Source organism: Mya arenaria, chromosome 9, assembly GCF_026914265.1.
Source record: "Mya arenaria isolate MELC-2E11 chromosome 9, ASM2691426v1".
Lineage (NCBI taxonomy): Eukaryota > Metazoa > Mollusca > Bivalvia > Myida > Myidae > Mya > Mya arenaria.
The window spans coordinates 74102959-74123001 of record NC_069130.1 but is presented as its reverse complement, the minus strand read 5'-3'; the positions used below and the strand labels follow the sequence as shown (position 1 = coordinate 74123001).

The 20043-nt window shown below is 35.1% G+C and overlaps 2 protein-coding genes across 2 annotated transcripts in view; one reads left to right on the top strand and one right to left on the bottom strand.

The window, feature by feature from the left end:
• Nucleotides 1-1030: 1030 nt before the first annotated feature.
• Nucleotides 1031-8653, bottom strand: LOC128246531 (complement C1q-like protein 4). Its single transcript, XM_052964775.1, has 5 exons — nucleotides 8448-8653; nucleotides 8190-8226; nucleotides 7783-7938; nucleotides 4909-4976; nucleotides 1031-1271 (listed from the first exon to the last, which is right to left on the bottom strand). Exons 1-5 carry the CDS (start codon nucleotides 8616-8618, stop codon nucleotides 1086-1088), a joined length of 618 nt encoding a protein of 205 aa, XP_052820735.1. The 5' UTR covers nucleotides 8619-8653; the 3' UTR covers nucleotides 1031-1085.
• A 904-nt stretch (nucleotides 8654-9557) lies between these two features.
• Nucleotides 9558-20043, top strand: part of LOC128246721 (nucleolar complex protein 2 homolog) — a 106652-nt gene continuing 96166 nt past the window's right edge. Inside the window, exons 1-9 of the mRNA XM_052965103.1 lie at nucleotides 9558-9604; nucleotides 10947-11090; nucleotides 11431-11555; nucleotides 13419-14077; nucleotides 14607-14708; nucleotides 15353-15464; nucleotides 16080-16252; nucleotides 16740-16850; nucleotides 19592-19705. Coding sequence (XP_052821063.1) covers nucleotides 9564-9604; nucleotides 10947-11090; nucleotides 11431-11555; nucleotides 13419-14077; nucleotides 14607-14708; nucleotides 15353-15464; nucleotides 16080-16252; nucleotides 16740-16850; nucleotides 19592-19705 — 1581 coding nt within the window. The 5' untranslated portion in view covers nucleotides 9558-9563. The remainder of the gene's footprint in view (nucleotides 9605-10946; nucleotides 11091-11430; nucleotides 11556-13418; nucleotides 14078-14606; nucleotides 14709-15352; nucleotides 15465-16079; nucleotides 16253-16739; nucleotides 16851-19591; nucleotides 19706-20043) is intronic.

The following is a 20043-nucleotide window of genomic DNA, read 5'->3' as shown; positions in this document are numbered from 1 at the left end:
TAAATGCATCGACTTTTGTTTAGATGTGCACGTATGCTGGTGACAACGACTGTAGAACCGGCCACAACTTTGTTAAGTGATTTTACAACTTATGTGGCTTTAATGTACTGTACTTCATGCGAAGCACTGTGTTGTCCGTGTCATCGCATTTACGTTACATATGTTTTTTTATATATATTTTTTCTTTTCAGATGAAGTTTTCTTCTTTTAGACAGTGACTGTATGAGAAACCATCGTATAAAGCTAATACAAAAAGTTTGTCGAACATGCAAGAAGGAAGAAAAAAAGCCATTAACGGCTTCGTTTTAAAGTTAATGGTGTGTTGTAATAGATTATAAAGACTCGTATTATATGTGTACATAAGTTGTGGATCAGAGTATAAAAAAATGTCTCGGTTATCTTTTGTTTCTCAAAAAACGTCAAACAAGTAGTGTTGATTTTATCATGTTTTTCCGTGTAATATTGAGTTTTATCAGTGATTTTTCACTGTGCAGGCTAAGCAGTGAAAATAACAACTTAAAGAACTTCTTTTAATATCAATTGTAGTTACTTCCCTTCCATCAAAATTGAGAGTCTCCATTTTGAACAATTATACGTTGAAATAATAATTTGATACTAAACAAGAGTGTATATGTTTATAGATATAGTTTTTGTTTTGGAAATAAACAAAACGTCCTGTTTATTAGGATAGTGGTAATCCTGCGTTTATTTTGGATTTAGTTATGACTAACCTGAACCTGAGACCAACCAAATTGTTGGAGAACTAATTTAACAGGTGCTTGTCAAGTGCTTATAAAAGTGTTTTCGGTGTGGCTGGGAAACCTTCCTGGTGTGTATATTATGCAAAATATTATTATTTATCCAAGATAGTCTTAAAAGAAAAAAGACCTTAACATCGTATTTTAGCTCACTCGTGATCATAGAAATTTCTTTCGTTTCTTTTGAAAACTTTCTAAATAAAAAACGATCTTACACTGAAATAAACATATATACTGTATAGGTAGTTTAGGTAATTCAATAAAAAAACACCTTTAACGTTGTGTTTTAATCCAGTTCATAAAACAAAGTAATAATACAAATCATATCTACATTTCATTCAACAAAAAACCGGAGAAAGTAGTGAAGTTGTTTCCATGAATTTGCCCTGCTCCAGACGTTTGAAGCCACGTCTCGGAGCCCACATCCAACTCGAGTACCCAAAGGTTACTGCTGGACTGATACCCGCTTGTGCCTCGGGCGTCAGGATAAACGTAACTTACGAGTCTGCCGTCCTGTAAGCATAGGTTGATTAGATAGATTTATTTCGGCAAAAAGTACATAGCATGGACAATCAAAACAACATGTACAGTAAATAAAACAATATTACATACATGCAGATATGACTGGTCTATGCCCTGCACACCAGCAAGGATAACTTAAAAAAGGGTCACAGAGAACCCTTATATTCATTGAGGTCCTTAATGTCGGTAGCATGACATAGAGAGGCATTTCTAACTTACATAAAAAATAATTAAGACTGCACATGTATACAATCATATTGCCTTAAATAAGGATCATAGTTAGTGTATTGTTTGTATTTTATCACAAGTATACCATAACTTACATCCAAAGCATATATCACAGAGTTTAGAAAAAATATCAAAATTTAATGTATGAACATTTAATAAAAATTTAGAGATTATCATAAGAGTTGCATAGTAAGATTTAATACAATAATGCACTTGCGGAAATGGTCTTAAAACAAAACCTCAATTTTTAAATCCTCCATCGATTCATTTGTAAAATATTATTTTTAATACAAATTCACCTACACACAATATTTAAAAATGAACATATCACAATACTAAATTATCAAGCATGTGACGCTTAACAGCAACCTAAAAATTTGCTAAATGAACAAATTGGGTGATACTTGCAGGCAATTTAATCCAAAGACTATAACCTAAGTAATAGAATGACTTTAATCAAAAACTTTTAACCTGGAACAGCATAGGCACTTTTTTCTCTAGGTGTTGTACTATATTAGTGAATTTTGTCTTGATGAGTGTTCTCCCATATAACATGTAGCCAAACCATTTTTTACTTTAAAAACATTGCACAGAATAATATGATCAACTCTCTTATCCACAGGTAACCAGTTAAGAGACTGAAATTGACGTGTTCCAATGTGAGATCTACAGTCAAGATTGAGTACAAATCTAATAATCTTATTTTGTGTAGTTTGCTGTTTATATACCTGAGAAAGACCATAACACCATATGTAACATTGAATGGAGGACATAGCAAGAAGTTTCTTTGTATGTTGAGTCAAATAATCCTGTTTACGGTACAAGAACTTTAACCTGGAATTGACCTCCTTAATAACTGAATGTGTCATTTCATTAAAAGACGAATTCTGATCCAAGGTAGCCCTAAGGTATTTGACAGAAGAGGTGGATTCTATAAACGTATTGGACTAAATTGTGTGTAGAAACCATTACATGTATTTTGATTGATGACAGGATATTGTCAATATTGGTATGAAGACTGGGGGTGGTGGACAAGTAACAAGTTCTTAAATAGTGTGTAGCATAGACATAGTGGACCCGTTATCCACTAGTTACATTGCGTGGAGCATACGTTACCATCATGAACACGAGGTACTGTTTCTGTCCTAGACTTGACATGGTGGACCCGTTATCCACTAGTTACATTGCGTGGAGCATACGTTACCATCATGAACACGAGGTACTGTTTCTGCCCTAGACTTGACATGGTGGGCCCATTATCAGCTAGTTACATTGCGTGGAGCATACGTTACCATCATGAACACAAGATACTGTTTCTGCCCTAGACTTGACATGGTGGACCCGTTATCCACTAGTTACATTGCGTGGAGCATACGTTACCATCATGAACACGAGGTACTGTTTCTGCCCTAGACTTGACATGGTGGGCCCATTATCCACTAGTTACATTGCGTGGAGCATACGTTACCATCATGAACACAAGATACTGTTTCTGCCCTAGACTTGACATGGTGGACCCGTTATCCACTAGTTACATTGCGTGGAGCATACGTTACCATCATGAACACGAGGTACTGTTTCTGCCCTAGACTTGACATGGTGGACCCGTTATCCACTAGTTACATTGCGTGGAGCATACGTTACCATCATGAACACGAGGTACTGTTTCTGCCCTAGACTTGACATGGTGGGCCCATTATCAGCTAGTTACATTGCGTGGAGCATACGTTACCATCATGAACACAAGATACTGTTTCTGCCCTAGACTTGACATGGTGGACCCGTTATCCACTAGTTACATTGCGTGGAGCATACGTTACCATCATGAACACGAGGTACTGTTTCTATCCTAGACTTGACATGGTGGACCCGTTATCCACTAGTTACATTGCGTGGAGCATACGTTACCATCATGAACACGAGGTACTGTTTCTGTCCTAGACTTGACATGGTGGACCCGTTATCCACTAGTTACATTGCGTGGAGCATACGTTACCATCATGAACACAAGATACTGTTTCTGCCCTAGACTTGACATGGTGGACCCGTTATCCACTAGTTACATTGCGTGGAGCATACGTTACCATCATGAACACGAGGTACTGTTTCTGTCCTAGACTTGACATGGTGGACCTGTTATCCACTAGTTACATTGCGTGGAGCATACGTTACCATCATGAACACAAGATACTGTTTCTGTCCTAGACTTGACATGGTGGGCCCATTATCAGCTAGTTACATTGCGTGGAGCATACGTTACCTTCATGAACACGAGGTACTGTTTCTGCCCTAGACTTGACATGGTGGACCCGTTATCCACTAGTTACATTGCGTGGAGCATACGTTACCATCATGAACACAAGATACTGTTTCTGTCCTAGACTTGACATGGTGGGCCCATTATCAGCTAGTTACATTGCGTGGAGCATACGTTACCTTCATGAACACGAGGTACTGTTTCTGCCCTAGACTTGACATGGTGGACCCGTTATCCACTAGTTACATTGCGTGGAGCATACGTTACCTTCATGAACACGAGGTACTGTTTCTGCCCTAGACTTGACATAGTGGACCCGTTATCCACTAGTTACATTGTGTAGGGCATACGTTACCATCATGAACACGAGGTACTGTTTCTATCCTAGACTTGACATAGTGGACCCGTTATCCACTAGTTACATTGCGTGGAGCATACGTTACCATCATGAACACGAGGTACTGTTTCTATCCTAAACTTGACATGGTGGACCCGTTATCCACTAGTTACATTGCGTGGAGCATACGTTACCTTCATGAACACGAGGTACTGTTTCTGCCCTAGACTTGACATGGTGGACCCGTTATCCACTAGTTACATTGCGTGGAGCATACGCTACCATCATGAACACGAGGTACTGTTTCTATCCTAGACTTGACATGGTGGACCCGTTATCCACTAGTTACATTGCGTGGAGCATACGTTACCTTCATGAACACGAGGTACTGTTTCTGCCCTAGACTTGACATGGTGGACCCGTTATCCACTAGTTACATTGCGTGGAGCATACGTTACCATCATGAACACGAGGTACTGTTTCTGCCCTAGACTTGACATGGTAGACCCGTTATCCACTAGTTACATTGCGTGGAGCATACGTTACCATCATGAACACAAGATACTGTTTCTGTCCTAGACTTGACATGGTAGACCCGTTATCCACTAGTTACATTGTGTAGGGCATACGTTACCATCATGAACATGAGTTATTACTTCTGTACTTGTCTTGACATGGCGGACCCAAACTCGACTAGTTACATTGTGTAAAGAATACGTAACCTTCTAAAAGTGAGATACAGTTTCTGTCCCGACTTGACATTGTAGACCCGCTTTCCATTATCTATTGTGTATATGATTCGTTACCTTCATAAACGTGAGATACTGATCCTGTCCTGGCGCGGACATGGCGGAAGCATGGAAGACGTACATTCCTGATTTGAATATATCAAGAAACAAAACTGGCATTTACATAGTGTCTAAATACCAACATGTATGCATGAAAAAGCTGTTTATTGCAAAAATACTTTAAAAACTGCTATGACAGTTAGATATAGATAGATAGATAGATTTATTTCAGCATAAAATGTACATAGCATGGAATTAAACACATGATAATTAATATCAGGAATAAAATATATCCATGTTAACTACATTATATATCTAAGGATAACACAAAAAAGGGATTGATAATCCCTTATTTCCATTGTGGTCCTTATATAACAAACTAGTTGACATAGGAAGACATGCTATTAAGAAATTATAATTAAAAAAAAAAAAAAAAAAAAAAAAAAATATCACAGTAGAAGACTGATTATGTATTAATTGTATTGCATATTTAAATATAAATAATAATATGTTAGGTAAAATAAGAAATATCACTGTGTATCACAATTGAAGTGCTGTTCAAATACTAGATTAACAGAATGTATTCAACAATGGACAATAAAACAAGACATAAATATCCATGAATAATAGGTATGCTAAATTAAAAATGTAAGATTACCTTGGACATGAACCTATCTATTACAATATAAAATACATGATATATGAACAGCCCTAGTCCAACAAATATGTTTTAAGGGAAGATTTAAAAGACTTCAAAGACTTGCTGAACCTTATTTCCTTAGGGAGATCATTCCATAGTGAGCATCCTCGGTAAGCAAAGGATTTCTTACCAAAACTATTGACCTTTGGATATGAAAAACGCCTACTATCCATAAAATCAGTGCCCTGAGATATAGCGGACATTCTGAATCTAGTTTTATAAGTGTGTGCCACACTAACGGGGTTAAAATGTTCACTTAGATATGAAGGGGCCAATTTTGGAATGAATCTTAAAAACATGACAAAGAGTTATAAAATCAACCCTTTTGTCCACAGGTAACCAGTTAAGACAATTAAACTGAGATTTTCCAATGTGGGACCTAGATTCTAAATTTAAAACAAATCTCATTAGTTTGTTTTGTGTGACCTGAAGCTTATTACGCAAGTCTTGGTTAACAGAATAAAACCAGATGGTAGAGGCAAAGTCTAGATGGCACTGAATAAGGGACATGACCAGTAACCTTTTTGTGTGCTGGGTAAGGTACTCACGCTTCCTAAATAAGAATTTTAACCTTGTATTTGCCTTTTTCATGACCGACCTAGCCATGTCCTCAAAAGACAATCAATTATCAATGGTTGCGCCTAAATATTTTACTGAAGTTTTACATTCAATTGGCAAACCTTTGCAAGTCACGTTTAGATTGCCTTTAGATTTAAGCCTCTGTTTTGACCCGAATAAAATAGTTTCTGTTTTACCCAAATGCAGAGATAGCTTATTACAGATAAGCCACTCACTAACAAGTTCTAATTCTTCAGAAAGGCTAGACTCTAAATCTTCTGTACTTTTGCCTGACACTAAAATTGCGGAATCATCGGCGTATAGGAGCAGCTTATTTCTGACAACAGCTGGCATATCATTCACGTAAATTAAAAATAAAAGTGGACCTAATATCGATCCTTGTGGGACACCACATGTGACCTTTGATTGAGAGGATAAAGTACCAGAGACTGAAACAAGTTGGTGACGGTCGGACAGGTATGAGGAAAACCATCGTGTTGTTGACTCGTTCAGACCAATGGCTTTAAGTTTCATTAGAAGAATATCATGGTTGACCGTATCAAACGCTTTCTGTAAGTCTATGAGCACCATGCCAACAAGATTTCCTTTATCCATATTAAAACGTAGGTAATCGGTCAAATGAATGAGGCATGTCTCAGTAGAATACTTGCGTCTAAAACCGGACTGTAAACTATACAGAAGTTCATTGTTTGTCAAATATTCCTCAACTTGGTCATAGATAACCTTTTCTAAGACCTTAGATATGATGTTTAAAATGGAGACTGGACGATAATTTCCAACTTCAGTTTTGTCGTTTTTCTTAAACAAAGGGAAACACGTGCAGACTTAAGGTCATCTGGTACGACTCCTTGAGTTCAATTAGAAAATGCACAATAAATAAGCTGTGATGGATGTGAATAATTGATAAAAGTCAGTGATTGCAACACAATTAGTATCGACTTTACAAACAATATTTTACAGCTTAAAATGTAGCCTGCACGTTCAATTTCATTTAGTGCAGTGTTACAATGATTTTCTTAAGAGTTCACCACAGGTTTCTTGTTACACAGAAGTTCTTTTTTTCATTAATGAACGAAAGAAATATTAAAGAAGACACACGATCTAACATCATAATATCAATGTCCATTTATCAATACAAGTTTGATTACCTCCAATGAATTGCCAGAAAAAAAACACAAAGAGTCTTAAACCCCTGTCACACTAGGGCCGCGTTTCTACGGCGTCCAAGAAAACCCAGAAACCTGATCTGCGCGCAGTGGAACCGCAAGCATCGCCGTGGAAACGCAAGGGTATCGCCAGTGAACGCAGTTGGTTCGCATAGAACGCCGAGCGACGTCGCGCACTTTGAGCATGCCCAAAACAAACGCCGTTGCTCGGCGTTCTGACAAGAGCGCAGTGGGATCGCCGTGAGTTCACCTTAGCAGAGCAGTAAGGTGTCCTAGAATGCCAAAGGATCGCCGCGGGTGCGCACAGAGGTAGTAGTGCGAACGCAATGGTTATCTGTGGCGCTTGCACGACGATCGAAAGGCGTTCTCTAACTGTGGTTAAGGACGACACATGTGTTCTTATATGTACGAATGATATATAATTGCAAAGAATAACGAAAGCAGCACCTTTTAGTGGAGCGATGAAGACACCAGTGTGGGTATGATAGGCGTTCCCAACATTGGTCTCAGCGTAGTCAAACTTGATTGTATGTTGGTGACCAAGGCTCAGCAAATCCGGCGCAGTGACAAAGGCAGTAAAGCCTACTGATTCGGGAGCTTCACCTGTTTGAAATGAACCTTTTGCAAGTCTTGAAATGAACCAATCGCCAGTTTGAAATTAACCAGTCGCCAGTTGGAAATGAACCAGTCGCCAGTTTGAAATGAACCAGTCACCAGTTTTGAAAATTACAGTTACTAATAGTATCACAATCACATGTAGGGCTAGAATTACTGCTTGTTTTCACATAGCTTAAATATATCTGACAAGTTTATATTGTAGGTTTTTTAAGTAAGCTGCTTGAAATTTGTCTTACCGTCGAGGACAAATCGGCGAAAGTCAGCGTTGCCTACCTAAAAGTGCACAAAAGTCAAACAAACACTATTTCTGCGCATATATAAACCAAAGCTGCAAATGTTATTTTTTAAATTGGTTATCATATAATCAACTTTAAAAGACATGATCTGCATTGAATAAGTAATATTCCACAATGTCATTGCATTTTTAAAAACGTATCCCCAATCATAAGTTTTCGTATAAACGTTAAAACGTCTTCAACGGAGTGTTAACTTACTTGACACTTTTCTTCCGTCTCTTTTACTTGTTGTTTGAGCTGATCGATTGAAGTTTGCATCGTTTTCATTAAATTCTGCATCCCTCTAAATCTTTCTTCAATTTCATCGTCCAAGCAATAAGCAAAGCTGGCCAGAAACAGTGGAACTATCAGAAAGCTTAATTTCGCCATATTGTCTACAGAGTGTAATAATAAGTGGCATGATTTCAAATAGAAGCATGCTTTAAGGACGGTCAGTAGATAACATCTGTACAATCCCACCTACGCTCAAGATAATGGCTATAACTGTATGACTATCCCAGGTTTTGAGTACTAGTCATCGGAAAACTAAAAAAAACAACAACAGATTTTGCTGATACTATTTGTGCTGAAGGTTTAACGCTTATTTTTAATGGTCATACAATTCACCTTTCTTGCCAAGGGCCAGTTTTTTTTCAAGATAAACAAATACTCATCGTAGTCTGTGTATTGTTCTAATAACTACATTATTACTTACAGGCTGTCGCCGGTAGAAAAAATAATTAAGAATTATCCACGTTCGGTTAAAAAAGATCGTTGGAGCTAATATGTAAATGTCTACCGGATATTGTCGGTCATATGCTTTACTTTACCCTGTTGTATGTATAGTACCAGGGAATACATACAAACAAAAATATTAACTTGATATTGATTGATTTGGCTAACATAAACTCTCAACTTATTTTATTTCATATCGTACAATTCTCTGCATACATAAACAGGTTTACAGTCAAAATTGAGTCAAATAATTAATTATCAAACATGCAATGGGATTGTGCCACGAGTAGTACCAACATCAGTTACGGCCCGCACCCAAGAATCAAACAGATATGCATATATCAAGGGTACCTAACTTAACAGAAAATTAAATGCAAGCAAACTGCAGAAAAATAAAGAGCAAAATGAAAAGCTATTTTCATCAATCATCATCAACAGTGGAAATCCTTACTAGACCACGAAATATTAGCGACGCAAGTCACGAACCTATAAACTATACTGCGCATAACAAGCATTGAATTTGGACAGGGAGATTAATGCGTCGGGGATAGGATTTTTGTGTTGTCTGCAATTTTCCAATACTGTTGTCTGCTTCTCAAAATGGCTGCTTCCATGAAAAAAGGCATGTCAGCGAAGAAAAGGTGCGTCATTTACTTTAACGCTATTCATTCCTTCACGAATGTTCTAAATAATAAAACACAATATTTTATTTTATCAATTATTTATCTTACGTATCCATTTTTTCTTTTCTTTTTAAAAAAAAGGCTTGTTTATCACAATGACTAGATATTTCGGATACTTGCAATTTCGGATAGATAAATAATGGCACGCTTGTTTTTAGTAATTTTGGTAAGAAGAATGAAGACACTTATATGGAGAAATTGCATAGGGGATACTTGATTTTAAAGACTAGTTCTATTGGGATTTGGTCAATACACTAACACAGATTGTTAAAAATAAAACATTTATTTAATAATAAATGTGTATGACAATATTGGTATCCCAGCCATAAATCAATCATTAATTTATTAATTAAACTACAACTGGGGACCTGATGCTGATGTATAAGCTACTAATAGCAGGTGGACATTTTTATTTGAAAACTGCCATCTAAAACTTAAGCATGATATTTATATTTTATATGAAAGTCTTTCTACCTGTGCTGGTTCATTCAACATCCTAATAAATTGTGTTATGTAAAGTTTTGGGAATAATCGAATTCAGAAATCAAAGATTTTCATCACATTCAGAGATCAATATGAAATATTATGTGTCATGATGTATTGCAAATAAATATTTACACCCCTGACTGTAAAAGCTTGTTCTTTTAACTGTAAAATTTCCCAATTGAGCCATATTTGCTACGAAAATTTTCCCAAAATGTCTAGGGTCTTTTCCCCAAAATGGGCAGAAAATCCCTGATTGTGAAAACTGTTGACAACAGTGACTTGGAAATATTTTTTTCTGACAAGGCTAATGCAGTAAAATTTATTTCAATATCCGATTTTTTTCTAAGAAGGATTTTTCATAATAAAATGAGACCATAAGAAAACAGTTTATTTAGAAAATAATGGAATACAGGAATTAATTATGAATTTTCATTAGACTTAAATGATTAAAAACAACAAGAAATGAAACATTTTATTATATGCTTTGCAATGGTCTATTAAGATTCATCAGTGCAATAAAAAATATATATTTACTGTTTTAAACAGTGAAATGACAATTTGATATTTTTCACTGTTATAAAATTTAAACCCACTCTCACTTTCAAATCAAAACGTCAGCACACACTGGGCTGGGACACAATTTCAACAACATCGTTTCCGAAATGACAATAAACAGTCATTTTATATCCTTTTCAGGCATATAATAAACAGAAAATTGTTTGTCTCTGTGCAAGAATTTAGGAATTTTTTGGATGTAAAATGGAAACAAAAACATTTATTACATACTCATTTTAAGCATACTTCTAAATTGTAGGAAACTTGGAGATCTGAGTGTGGATGAGTTTATGGCTGGAAACATGGACTCCAGTGACTCAGAGTCAGATGCTGCTGTCAGCACCAAACAGAAGGCTAGTAACAAGAAGAGGAAAGACAAAAAACTAAAGTCGACCAAGTCAGTGTAAGCATTAAGAATAGTGTTTTCTTTATTTTATTAAATATTACCTGTACATCATGAAGATGAAGACTGTGTTACAATATTCAATAGTACTCAGATAAATATATTTATAGTTTTGCATAAATGAGTATGATGGATTCAGATCAGGTCCATGACTATATGTACATATATATTTGCATAGTATATTAAATGCACTGCACCAAAGCTATACATAGCTTATGTTGACCTATTTTTAATAATATCCGACAATAAATATAATATTGACTGAGTTATTTTTTTGTTTGCAATTTCTTTGTGTAGTTAACTTCAATTATACGAACTCCATTTAATGGCTATTTCACAGGCCAGCTATGAAAGGTGACCATGGTGTGATGTTGAAGCACAAGACATCCCTGCAGAAGTTACAGGCCCAGGATCCCGAGTTCTACGCGTTCTTGAAGGATGAAGATGAATCACTGCTCCAGTTTGGTGAGAAAAAAACATTGGATATTTCAGATATTGGGCCCATTGTTCAGAACTTTGTTAAAGTAAACAAAGTTGTTAACTTCATATTTGTTAATTTTCAAATCGTTATTGCTCTTGAAAGTTTAATGGCTGCACTTGTGATCTACTGTATTTTTAAAAAGATTTGAGACAACAGTTTTTATTTTTATTTTTTATTTATATTCAAATGTGTGAGCCCATCATTAAATAGTTCATAGGCCTAGAAAAAAAATACATTTGGTTCGGGTTACTCGACCCTACTAACGGAATAGGCGCCGACCCTACCGCTTTTATAGTCAGTTTGAAAAAAAAAAAGGAAAAACTAAAAAAAAGGAAAAACTAAAAAATTTTGTTATAAAAACCTAATAAAAAAAAGAAAAGAAAAAAAAAGCCTACCTACCCTACCTATTTTTGAAAAGAATGTAACCCTAACCAAACAATTATTTTTTTAGGCCTTATTAAAAAGTTAACAACGATGTCATTAATCACGTTGTTAACTTTAACAAAGTTCTGAACATTGTGTCATAAATGATGTCACTATCATGAAATAACGTTCATTATAATCATATTTTTGATATGTAACTAATGTTATAACTTAGATGTGACGTCTTAAATGAAAAGCATTGTAAATTGTGTGTGATATAAAGCGACATCCTATAGTATTTAGAGCTATAAAAGCCAAATATATAAGTAATATTTTAAGATCTGACACAATTCCTTATATAAAAGACAATTTTATTCAACAAATTCAGGAAATTTGTTAGTAAGGGAGCCTTTGGCAAACTCAATAACACTTCCTGGAAGAGTTGAATAAAACTCTTACTTGCACTAATAAGCCAAATACATGTACTACAAAGCAATGCCATTTCAGGCGCTACATGGCCATGCATTGCAGAAATATAGTAAATGTAGTTTGTACATAAATTTAAAATAAAATATATATCACATTGTTTTTTAAATGAATACTGAGTTGATATCCAGTAGGAATCTCAACATAAACAACATACTTTTAACGATTTTTTTTTTTTTAATCGTTTCACCAAACATGATGATTACATATTTTTTTAATATGTTTAAATGCAAAAACTGTTTCATGTTTTAACAAGTTTTTTTCTAGAAAATAAAGGGAAATATCATGTTTTCCTCATAAAACTTAGATGGAAAATCTCTACTTTTTTCAGATAAATCTTTTTTATAAAAACAGATTGAGAAATAAAAATGTGAACTGCTTACATACAATTTATCAATATTTTACCCAAATTGCATATACACATAAAATAGGGTTTAAGGCAAGCTATGGAAGGCTGCTGCACCTTTTCCTTTTTATATCATGCACCCATCTGCTCTCATGGAGACCAGCATTTGCACCCTTCTTGAAATGAAATACTTAAGGCTGTCAAATGATTCTTTTGTTTTGTATAAAACTTTAAATACATATCAACTTTATAAACAGTTGGCAGTTGAAACATGTCCTTTTTAAAACCCTAATATTACTAGGTTAGATAGGATTCACTGACTTGCAGAAAAAATTATGTCATATTTCATTAAACTGCAAACAGAATGGTGGCACCCATGGTGTAGACCATTAAAAATCATAGGAACATATTTACATTTGTTTTCAAGTAAAAATAAAGGACTTGATGCCTAAACCTTTCAATTTTGCCAATTAACTATAAAGTTGCCATTCAAATGTAAAAAAGTGAATATGCTCAAGAACACCAAGAAAGGAACTCAAACCCTGTGACCCCTAAGGCAGACATGCCAAGCAGGGAGAGGATTTCACCCTTGCCAGCTGATCTAGCCAGGCAATCAAAGTAGATAATTATGAGAGAACTCATTCTTTTTTAGGTGAAGCATCAGATTCAGATGTCACAGACAGCAGTGAAGATGACAATAGCAAGTCAGACGAAGTGGGTTTAGACATGGAACTTGAGGAAAATGGTGATGATGATCTGGAAATTGAATCGTCTGAAGCTGATGATGATGATGCGGATGACAGTGATGAAGAGGGTGTTGATGATGATGAAGATGATGATAGTGGTGATGAAATTAATCAAGAAAAGGTTATGAAGTTCCTTGAAAAGAAAAATCTGGAAGAAATTGCAAAGAAAAAGGCAGAACTTGCTGACTTTGATAGAAAGAAAAAAGAAAATGATGGGAAGAAACAGAAAGGAAATAATATTGATAAACCAGCAAAAGAAAAGGGTAAGAAAAAGAAGGTTGAGGAAGCTAAGAAGAATGAAGAAGAAACCACTAAAAAATCGAAAGACAAAAAGAAGAAAAATGCTGATAAAAAGGAAGAAATTGTTGAAAAGGTTGAGAAAGTAAAGAAATCTGATAAAAAACTTAAACTTGAGGTTGAAAAGAAGAAGAAAGGAAATAAAGCAGCAGTTACTGAGGAGAGTGACAGTGAAGAAGACATGGATGATGAGGAAATCAAGTTTGACATGGACTCATCTGACTCAGATGAAGAAGGAATGGTCCACACGTTACCTGACGAATTAGAGGTATAAATTTAAGCTGTTCAAATTTTGAACTATTTGCTTGTTTAACTCCATTTTAATTATTTTTTCTCTTTAAGTTCTTTCAACACAGGATATAAAAAACTCCGAACTTGGCAAGGTGCTACATATAAGCCAATACTTTAAACTTAAACAACATCATTAAAACACTAAGTGAGAAATTAAAGAAAAACTTTGTAAATTGTTTCTTTATAAATACTTGAATTTGTTTTGTTATCTCAAGAAGTGATATTTTTTACAAAAAGCTTTAAAACAAAATTGTTCATCCTTGCATCGTAAAGTAAATCTTACCCTGGTTTTGTAACCAAGGTTGTATTGTTATTTAGCTTGGACCTGATCTTGTTTGGTTATTTCAGTGATATGGTTTTGTAACCTAGGTGATATTTTTATGTTACCTAGATGATATTAAGGTTATATTGTTTTGTTACTGAGTTGATATTACCTTGTAACCAAGGTGATATGTTTAATTTCCTGGGTGATATTGTATTGTCACTTATATTGTTTTGTTACCTAGGTGATGACTGACAGTGACGAGGAAGTGGGTGGGACAGAGCAGAGAAGTGGGCGTGCCTCTGTGACGAGTGCCATGGTGAAACAGTGGACCAAGAGGTTCAAGGTAAACATATAATACAATGATATTGATTTGTATTTCATGTCCAGGAGTAGAAACAATTTGCAAGTGCTAAACTAATTAGGGTGTGAGCTTTATGGTCTATCCTATAGTTCATTCTGTAACATATTGTGGATTGTGGAAAACCCTAGACATGTATAAGCTTATATTAATCAAACAAGTGTCTTTTTCTTGGGTAGAAACAGTGCTTTCAATTTGAGAGTCCATTAGGAAGTGTGCCTGGTGGGAGCCTAACTTTAGACCTGATTGGCAGTTATCGAAATCAAACCTTTCGATGATCAAGCCTGAATTCTGACATTACTCTATGGGCATAACAAATGTAACTAGCTCTGCTATATGAAATTCAGTACTTGAAAAAGCCCTGCAAACATTTTACCAGTGCTGGGCTTATGACCTTGTTCTAATTTCAAACTCTGCTTTGTGTGAGAGGTGGGCACCTATATGTATAGTTCCATACCTCACATGCCCATCTCCAATAAGCATTTCACACCTTCAAAACAGAATTTGGAGTTGGAGTTGGTTTAATTCCAACCAGTATAGCTATGCGGCTTAGAACCATCCAGATAAAGATTACATAAGATTTTAATCTCACTGTAACTTGTCTTCAGTTGTAAACATTCCTTTTCCAGTCCCAACCGTCACCAGCCCTGCTTCACGAGGCAGTTCACGCCTTCAAAGCTGCCGTTCAGCACACCGCCACTGAGTCCGCAGCCACCAAATATAAGGTGGAGGGAGCAAAAGGTAACACTGAGTTGTTTGTATCTGAATTGGAAAGCTCTATCATTTCTCAAAATTAATGAAACGAGTCCCTTTCTTGCCAACAAACATATTGTCTCTATTTAATTTCTGACTATTCATGCAACAAGCGTTGAAATTTGTGGAATAGATTTAAGACATCTTCAATATAGAAGATAATTGTTTGTTTCTGTGTAAGATTACAGTATATTTCACTGAGTGAGCACCAAAAGCTATATTTCACAAGTGGCATAGTATTTACTTTTGGTGTTCACAAGGTGAAATATATTGAGGTATAAACACTGAAACAAGTTATTTTTCTGTTTATTATGTGCAAAAAAAGGATAAGCACTAGAGTTGGATGTGGAGGGGAGAGGGGGTTAAAATTTCAAAACAGTGAAAAAACAGAAAGTTGTTATTTCACTTTTCGACAGTGAAATGTCATTTTATTTCATTGGTAAATCTCCAGAAGTGTAATATAGATTTTTAACTTTCATCACTCTTTTTCAGAAAACACCTAAAATATACTCCTGACAAAAATAGCTTACTTCACCATAAAACAATGAAAACACGTTAAACAAATAAAAATTGTGGAATGTACATAAAAAATTCAATTTTCAGTGTACAATGCTGTGGTGCGAATGTGTCTAATCGAGATACCTGGGGCGCTACACAAGATTCTTTCCCTGTCAACTACGCCTGATTTACAGAAACCCATTCTGCCCTCGACTAACGATCAGAAATGGCGGAAAATAAAAGTGGATGTGAAATCTTATCTGGCAGATGTTTTGCAGGTTTGCAAATTTTAAGTTAAGATCTTGTGAGGTTCTCAAGTGAAATATGTGTTCAGAATTTAACAATATTATTCGACTGAACTGTACACAAAAAAAAATGAAATTTTTTGCCTGGGCCCATTGGTACTAACAATGCATCTCAGATTCAATACTCAAATGTGTAAGTCTTTATTTTCTTATAAAATTGGCTTTCTGAACCAATGATGTTAATTTTTGCTGTGAATATTACAGGCAATAAGCTTGGCTATGATCATATTTAAATAATTTTATTATATTTTTTTTTTGTGTGTGTGTTACATTTTAAATTTTACATTAATGAGTCTGAGTCAAATGTCATGCTTTTCAAACACAATCTTAAAATAAAATGATTTTTTAAGACAAAAGCACTTAAAATTTAGTGTATTTATCGAACATGCAAAACATACAAAGATTATATCTTTTAATTTAATGTTTAAGAGTAAACCACATATGAAAATTTCCGCTTCAGCTGATGACAGGCCTATCAGAGAGCAATATGGTGAACGTTCTGTTGAAACACGTACATCGGCTCATCGCCTTCTACGCCTGCTTCCCAAAACTCACAAAACTCATGCTGAAGGTATTGTATCTATGAATAATAATAGATGGGTTACCATATTCTAAGCTCATCTTGTTTTTCGTGGAAAAATGGTCAAGTAATTAACAAGACAGTATTTGGAGCCTAACTCAACCTGATCACTATTTTGAGGATATTAGTATTAAGTGGTCAAAGTCTTCTGATGAATGATACAGCCATGTGCTGTTATTATTGAGAAAATATTTTCTCCCACCTCAGATAAGTAGATCCAATAATTTAACCATGATAGAAATTCTTATCTTGCCCTCGGGCGAAAATACAATGCCCATATGGAACTCCTTTTCAATGGTCACCACATTGTAATTACCTCCCTTGTTGAAGACTGTTGTCTGTAGCACCATGGAAACCTTGTTTTGTGGCAATATTTAGATCGCTTATTAAAGATTTCTCGCTTCAAATGTCACTATTCAAGCAGTTTTCACGCACCTTTCAAGAAATAATGCTTCACTCTCCTCCGAACTATTTAAAGACCTATCTGACTGTTAACATAACCCAAATCACTGCGCGCATATCCATGACAACCACAAATTATTACATATCCTTACGCATTTATTTTCACTAAGCACAAAAGAGTTCCAGCAAAAAAATTCATTTTTACTTAATTTTGTTTAACTGAGGTGGGAGAAAAAGCATCTACCATAGCCGCTCTTGTTCATCCCGACCCTCGCGCAGGGTGTTTTGCGGAAATACCGTAAACCTCGTATCCGCCAAACACCCTACGCTCGGGTCAGAATGAACCTATCTTACACTCTCGGTCATGGAAGATACTTATAATCCCCTTATTAATCCATGTCTACCGTTCAGGTTGAATGACATCCAGCAGTTTTTAAAAGCTACTTAAGTTAAAAACATTTATGTTTTATATTTTGGGGGGGGGGTTGGGGGGGGGTCGAAGATTCTACCAGCTAGATGATGTAAAACTTATAGTTAATTTGTCATGGCCTTAGGAAGAAGCCAGTGTGTATACTTAAACACAATTTACAGAAAATCTACATAGCTGTGTTAGTATTTCATAAACACTAGTAGTGATTATTTATTGCAGTTTTTTCAGCAGTGCTTTCTTGCAACGACTGGTAGATTAGTGTTAATGAAAATAGTTGAGGTTCTTTTCAATAGAATTTCATATATTTCATGTAGAATGAGTTTTTAAATAGGGGTTATTTGTTGTTTTTCAATACGGTATTTATTAACAAGTTTTCTAAAATTGATTTAGATGGAGCATTTATAAATTTTGTATTGAATGACCAGGAATGTTGATATTCTATTGCAATCATCAATACTTGAGATTATGTACATCGCAGTATACATAAAAAATCGCTAGTTAGCTCTCCCCTCTTTTACTCTATTCAAGAATGGTGTCACAATAAAAGTTATTATTCTAGCGTTGATATATGTATATATTAATAGATATATCAAAATTACACAATGAGGTTATTTCAAGCTAGTGATTTGTTTATGATAGAAATAGCATTATTATCTAACTTATTACACTAGGTGTGATATAAAACCTCCTGTATCATTTACAGACTACAAACACAGTACATTAAGTTATCATGCAGTTGAGATATAGTTTGTTTAACTGTGAGTCTTCTCAGTGTTGCAGAAAATAGCTTTCTTAGAAAGGTATTCGTATGAAATGAAACATTTACATTAAAAGAGTGATCAATTTAACCACCATGTATAAATTGGTTTCTATGGTAACTAAACCATTGAAATGTCATGTTATAAGACTATATCGTGACTTTAAGAAATTTCAAACCAATTTGAAATTGCACTTACAATGTACCACATTGTAATTAGAATTTCCACCTTTTCCAATCAATTCCTCATGAAGAAATGTTATTAAAGAAAAAGCGTTTTATATTTTGTTTCAAAAATTTGCCACTGGTAGATATACTGTATGAGCTAGAAAGAACAACACTCCTAGAGCAAGAATTGTTAATGAATTAAAAAACAAACATTTTTTATTAATGTATAGGGACTCACTCATGTTTTTTGTGGACATTTGCTCAAATAATGTCTTTGACCAAAATGTTCTTAAGAGTTAATAACCCTAATGGTCACTTAGTTGTGGCTTTCTTGTTGCACATTGTTGATTGACATTAGCATTTCAATGTTTTGTTAAAAGGTTAAAATATCAATCACTTTGTTTAAGTCCTGGTGGCCTAGTCGTTTTTCTAATTTTTCTTGACTTTTCTGGAGGCCATTTCAATAAACCCTTAGTTGATTTTAGTTTTAAATTAAAATGATCTTACTGTCAAAGTTTCATTATTTTGCTTTTATTAGGTAAATTAAACTTTAGCAAGTATTAAAAATAAACACACAAAGTCAATGCTATTCCCAACTTAGTGTGTATGTTCAGTACATGCTCAAGTTCAAATATGTAGCAAAACAACAAAAATATGACAATACAGTCTAAACCCTTTGGCTCAAACTCACAGGGACGGGCAAAAATACATCGAGCCTCGGAAAATTTGTGCCAAGAGGGAATCGTTACCCTCAGTATAAAGAAATGGGTCCTTTACATCAAGTTCAAGCCAACAAGAACTTGGAACCAAGCGAGTTCGAGCCAATGGGGTTCAGCTGTAAATTCAATCTACGACTAAAATTGACAAATATATCTTTATCGAAACAGCCCATTGTACATTTTTAGTATTTGATTCATTGGGAAAAATAACTTAGCATTTTTAGCCTTTTAATTGAAACCCAAATGATTGTTTCAGAGGGTGATCAATCAGTGGAGCTCGGGGGAAGAGACATCTCGTATCCTGGCATTCCTCTGTGTGAACCGGATGATCAGGGTCAACCAGGAGGCTCACCTCGAGAACTGTGTCAAGGTAGGCTAGAAACATGCAGGATATGTTTCATGATTTTTTTTTTTATCAAATAATGTCTTTTTAGCTAAAACAAGTTCAGGTAATGTCAACGCCTATTTGGCAGCGCCAGACCCTGTGTTTTTTGACTTCATTGGTAAAAAACTTTAACCTTACTTTAACCTTGGCCATAAAATTGAAAATCAATCAAGTTATTCAAATGCAACAGGAACACATGTTGCCAAGGACAATACACACAAGGCTCGTATGTCTGGCTTCAATAAATATTAAGTTATGCCCTTTGTATCACTGAGAGAAAAACCAGAAGAGCATTGGCATTTGCCCAATAGGGCTTCAGTTAA

Coding starts and splice junctions, on each gene's coding strand:
- LOC128246531 (XM_052964775.1), bottom strand. CDS start 8,618: ATGGCGAAATTAAGCTTTCTGATAGTTCCACTGTTTCTGGCCAGCTTT. Junction 8,227..8,447: donor AGACGGAAGAAAAGTGTCAA/GTAAGTTAACAC, acceptor GTGCACTTTTAG/GTAGGCAACGCTGACTTTCG. Junction 1,272..4,908: donor AGTATCTCACGTTTATGAAG/GTAACGAATCAT, acceptor CTATGCTTACAG/GACGGCAGACTCGTAAGTTA.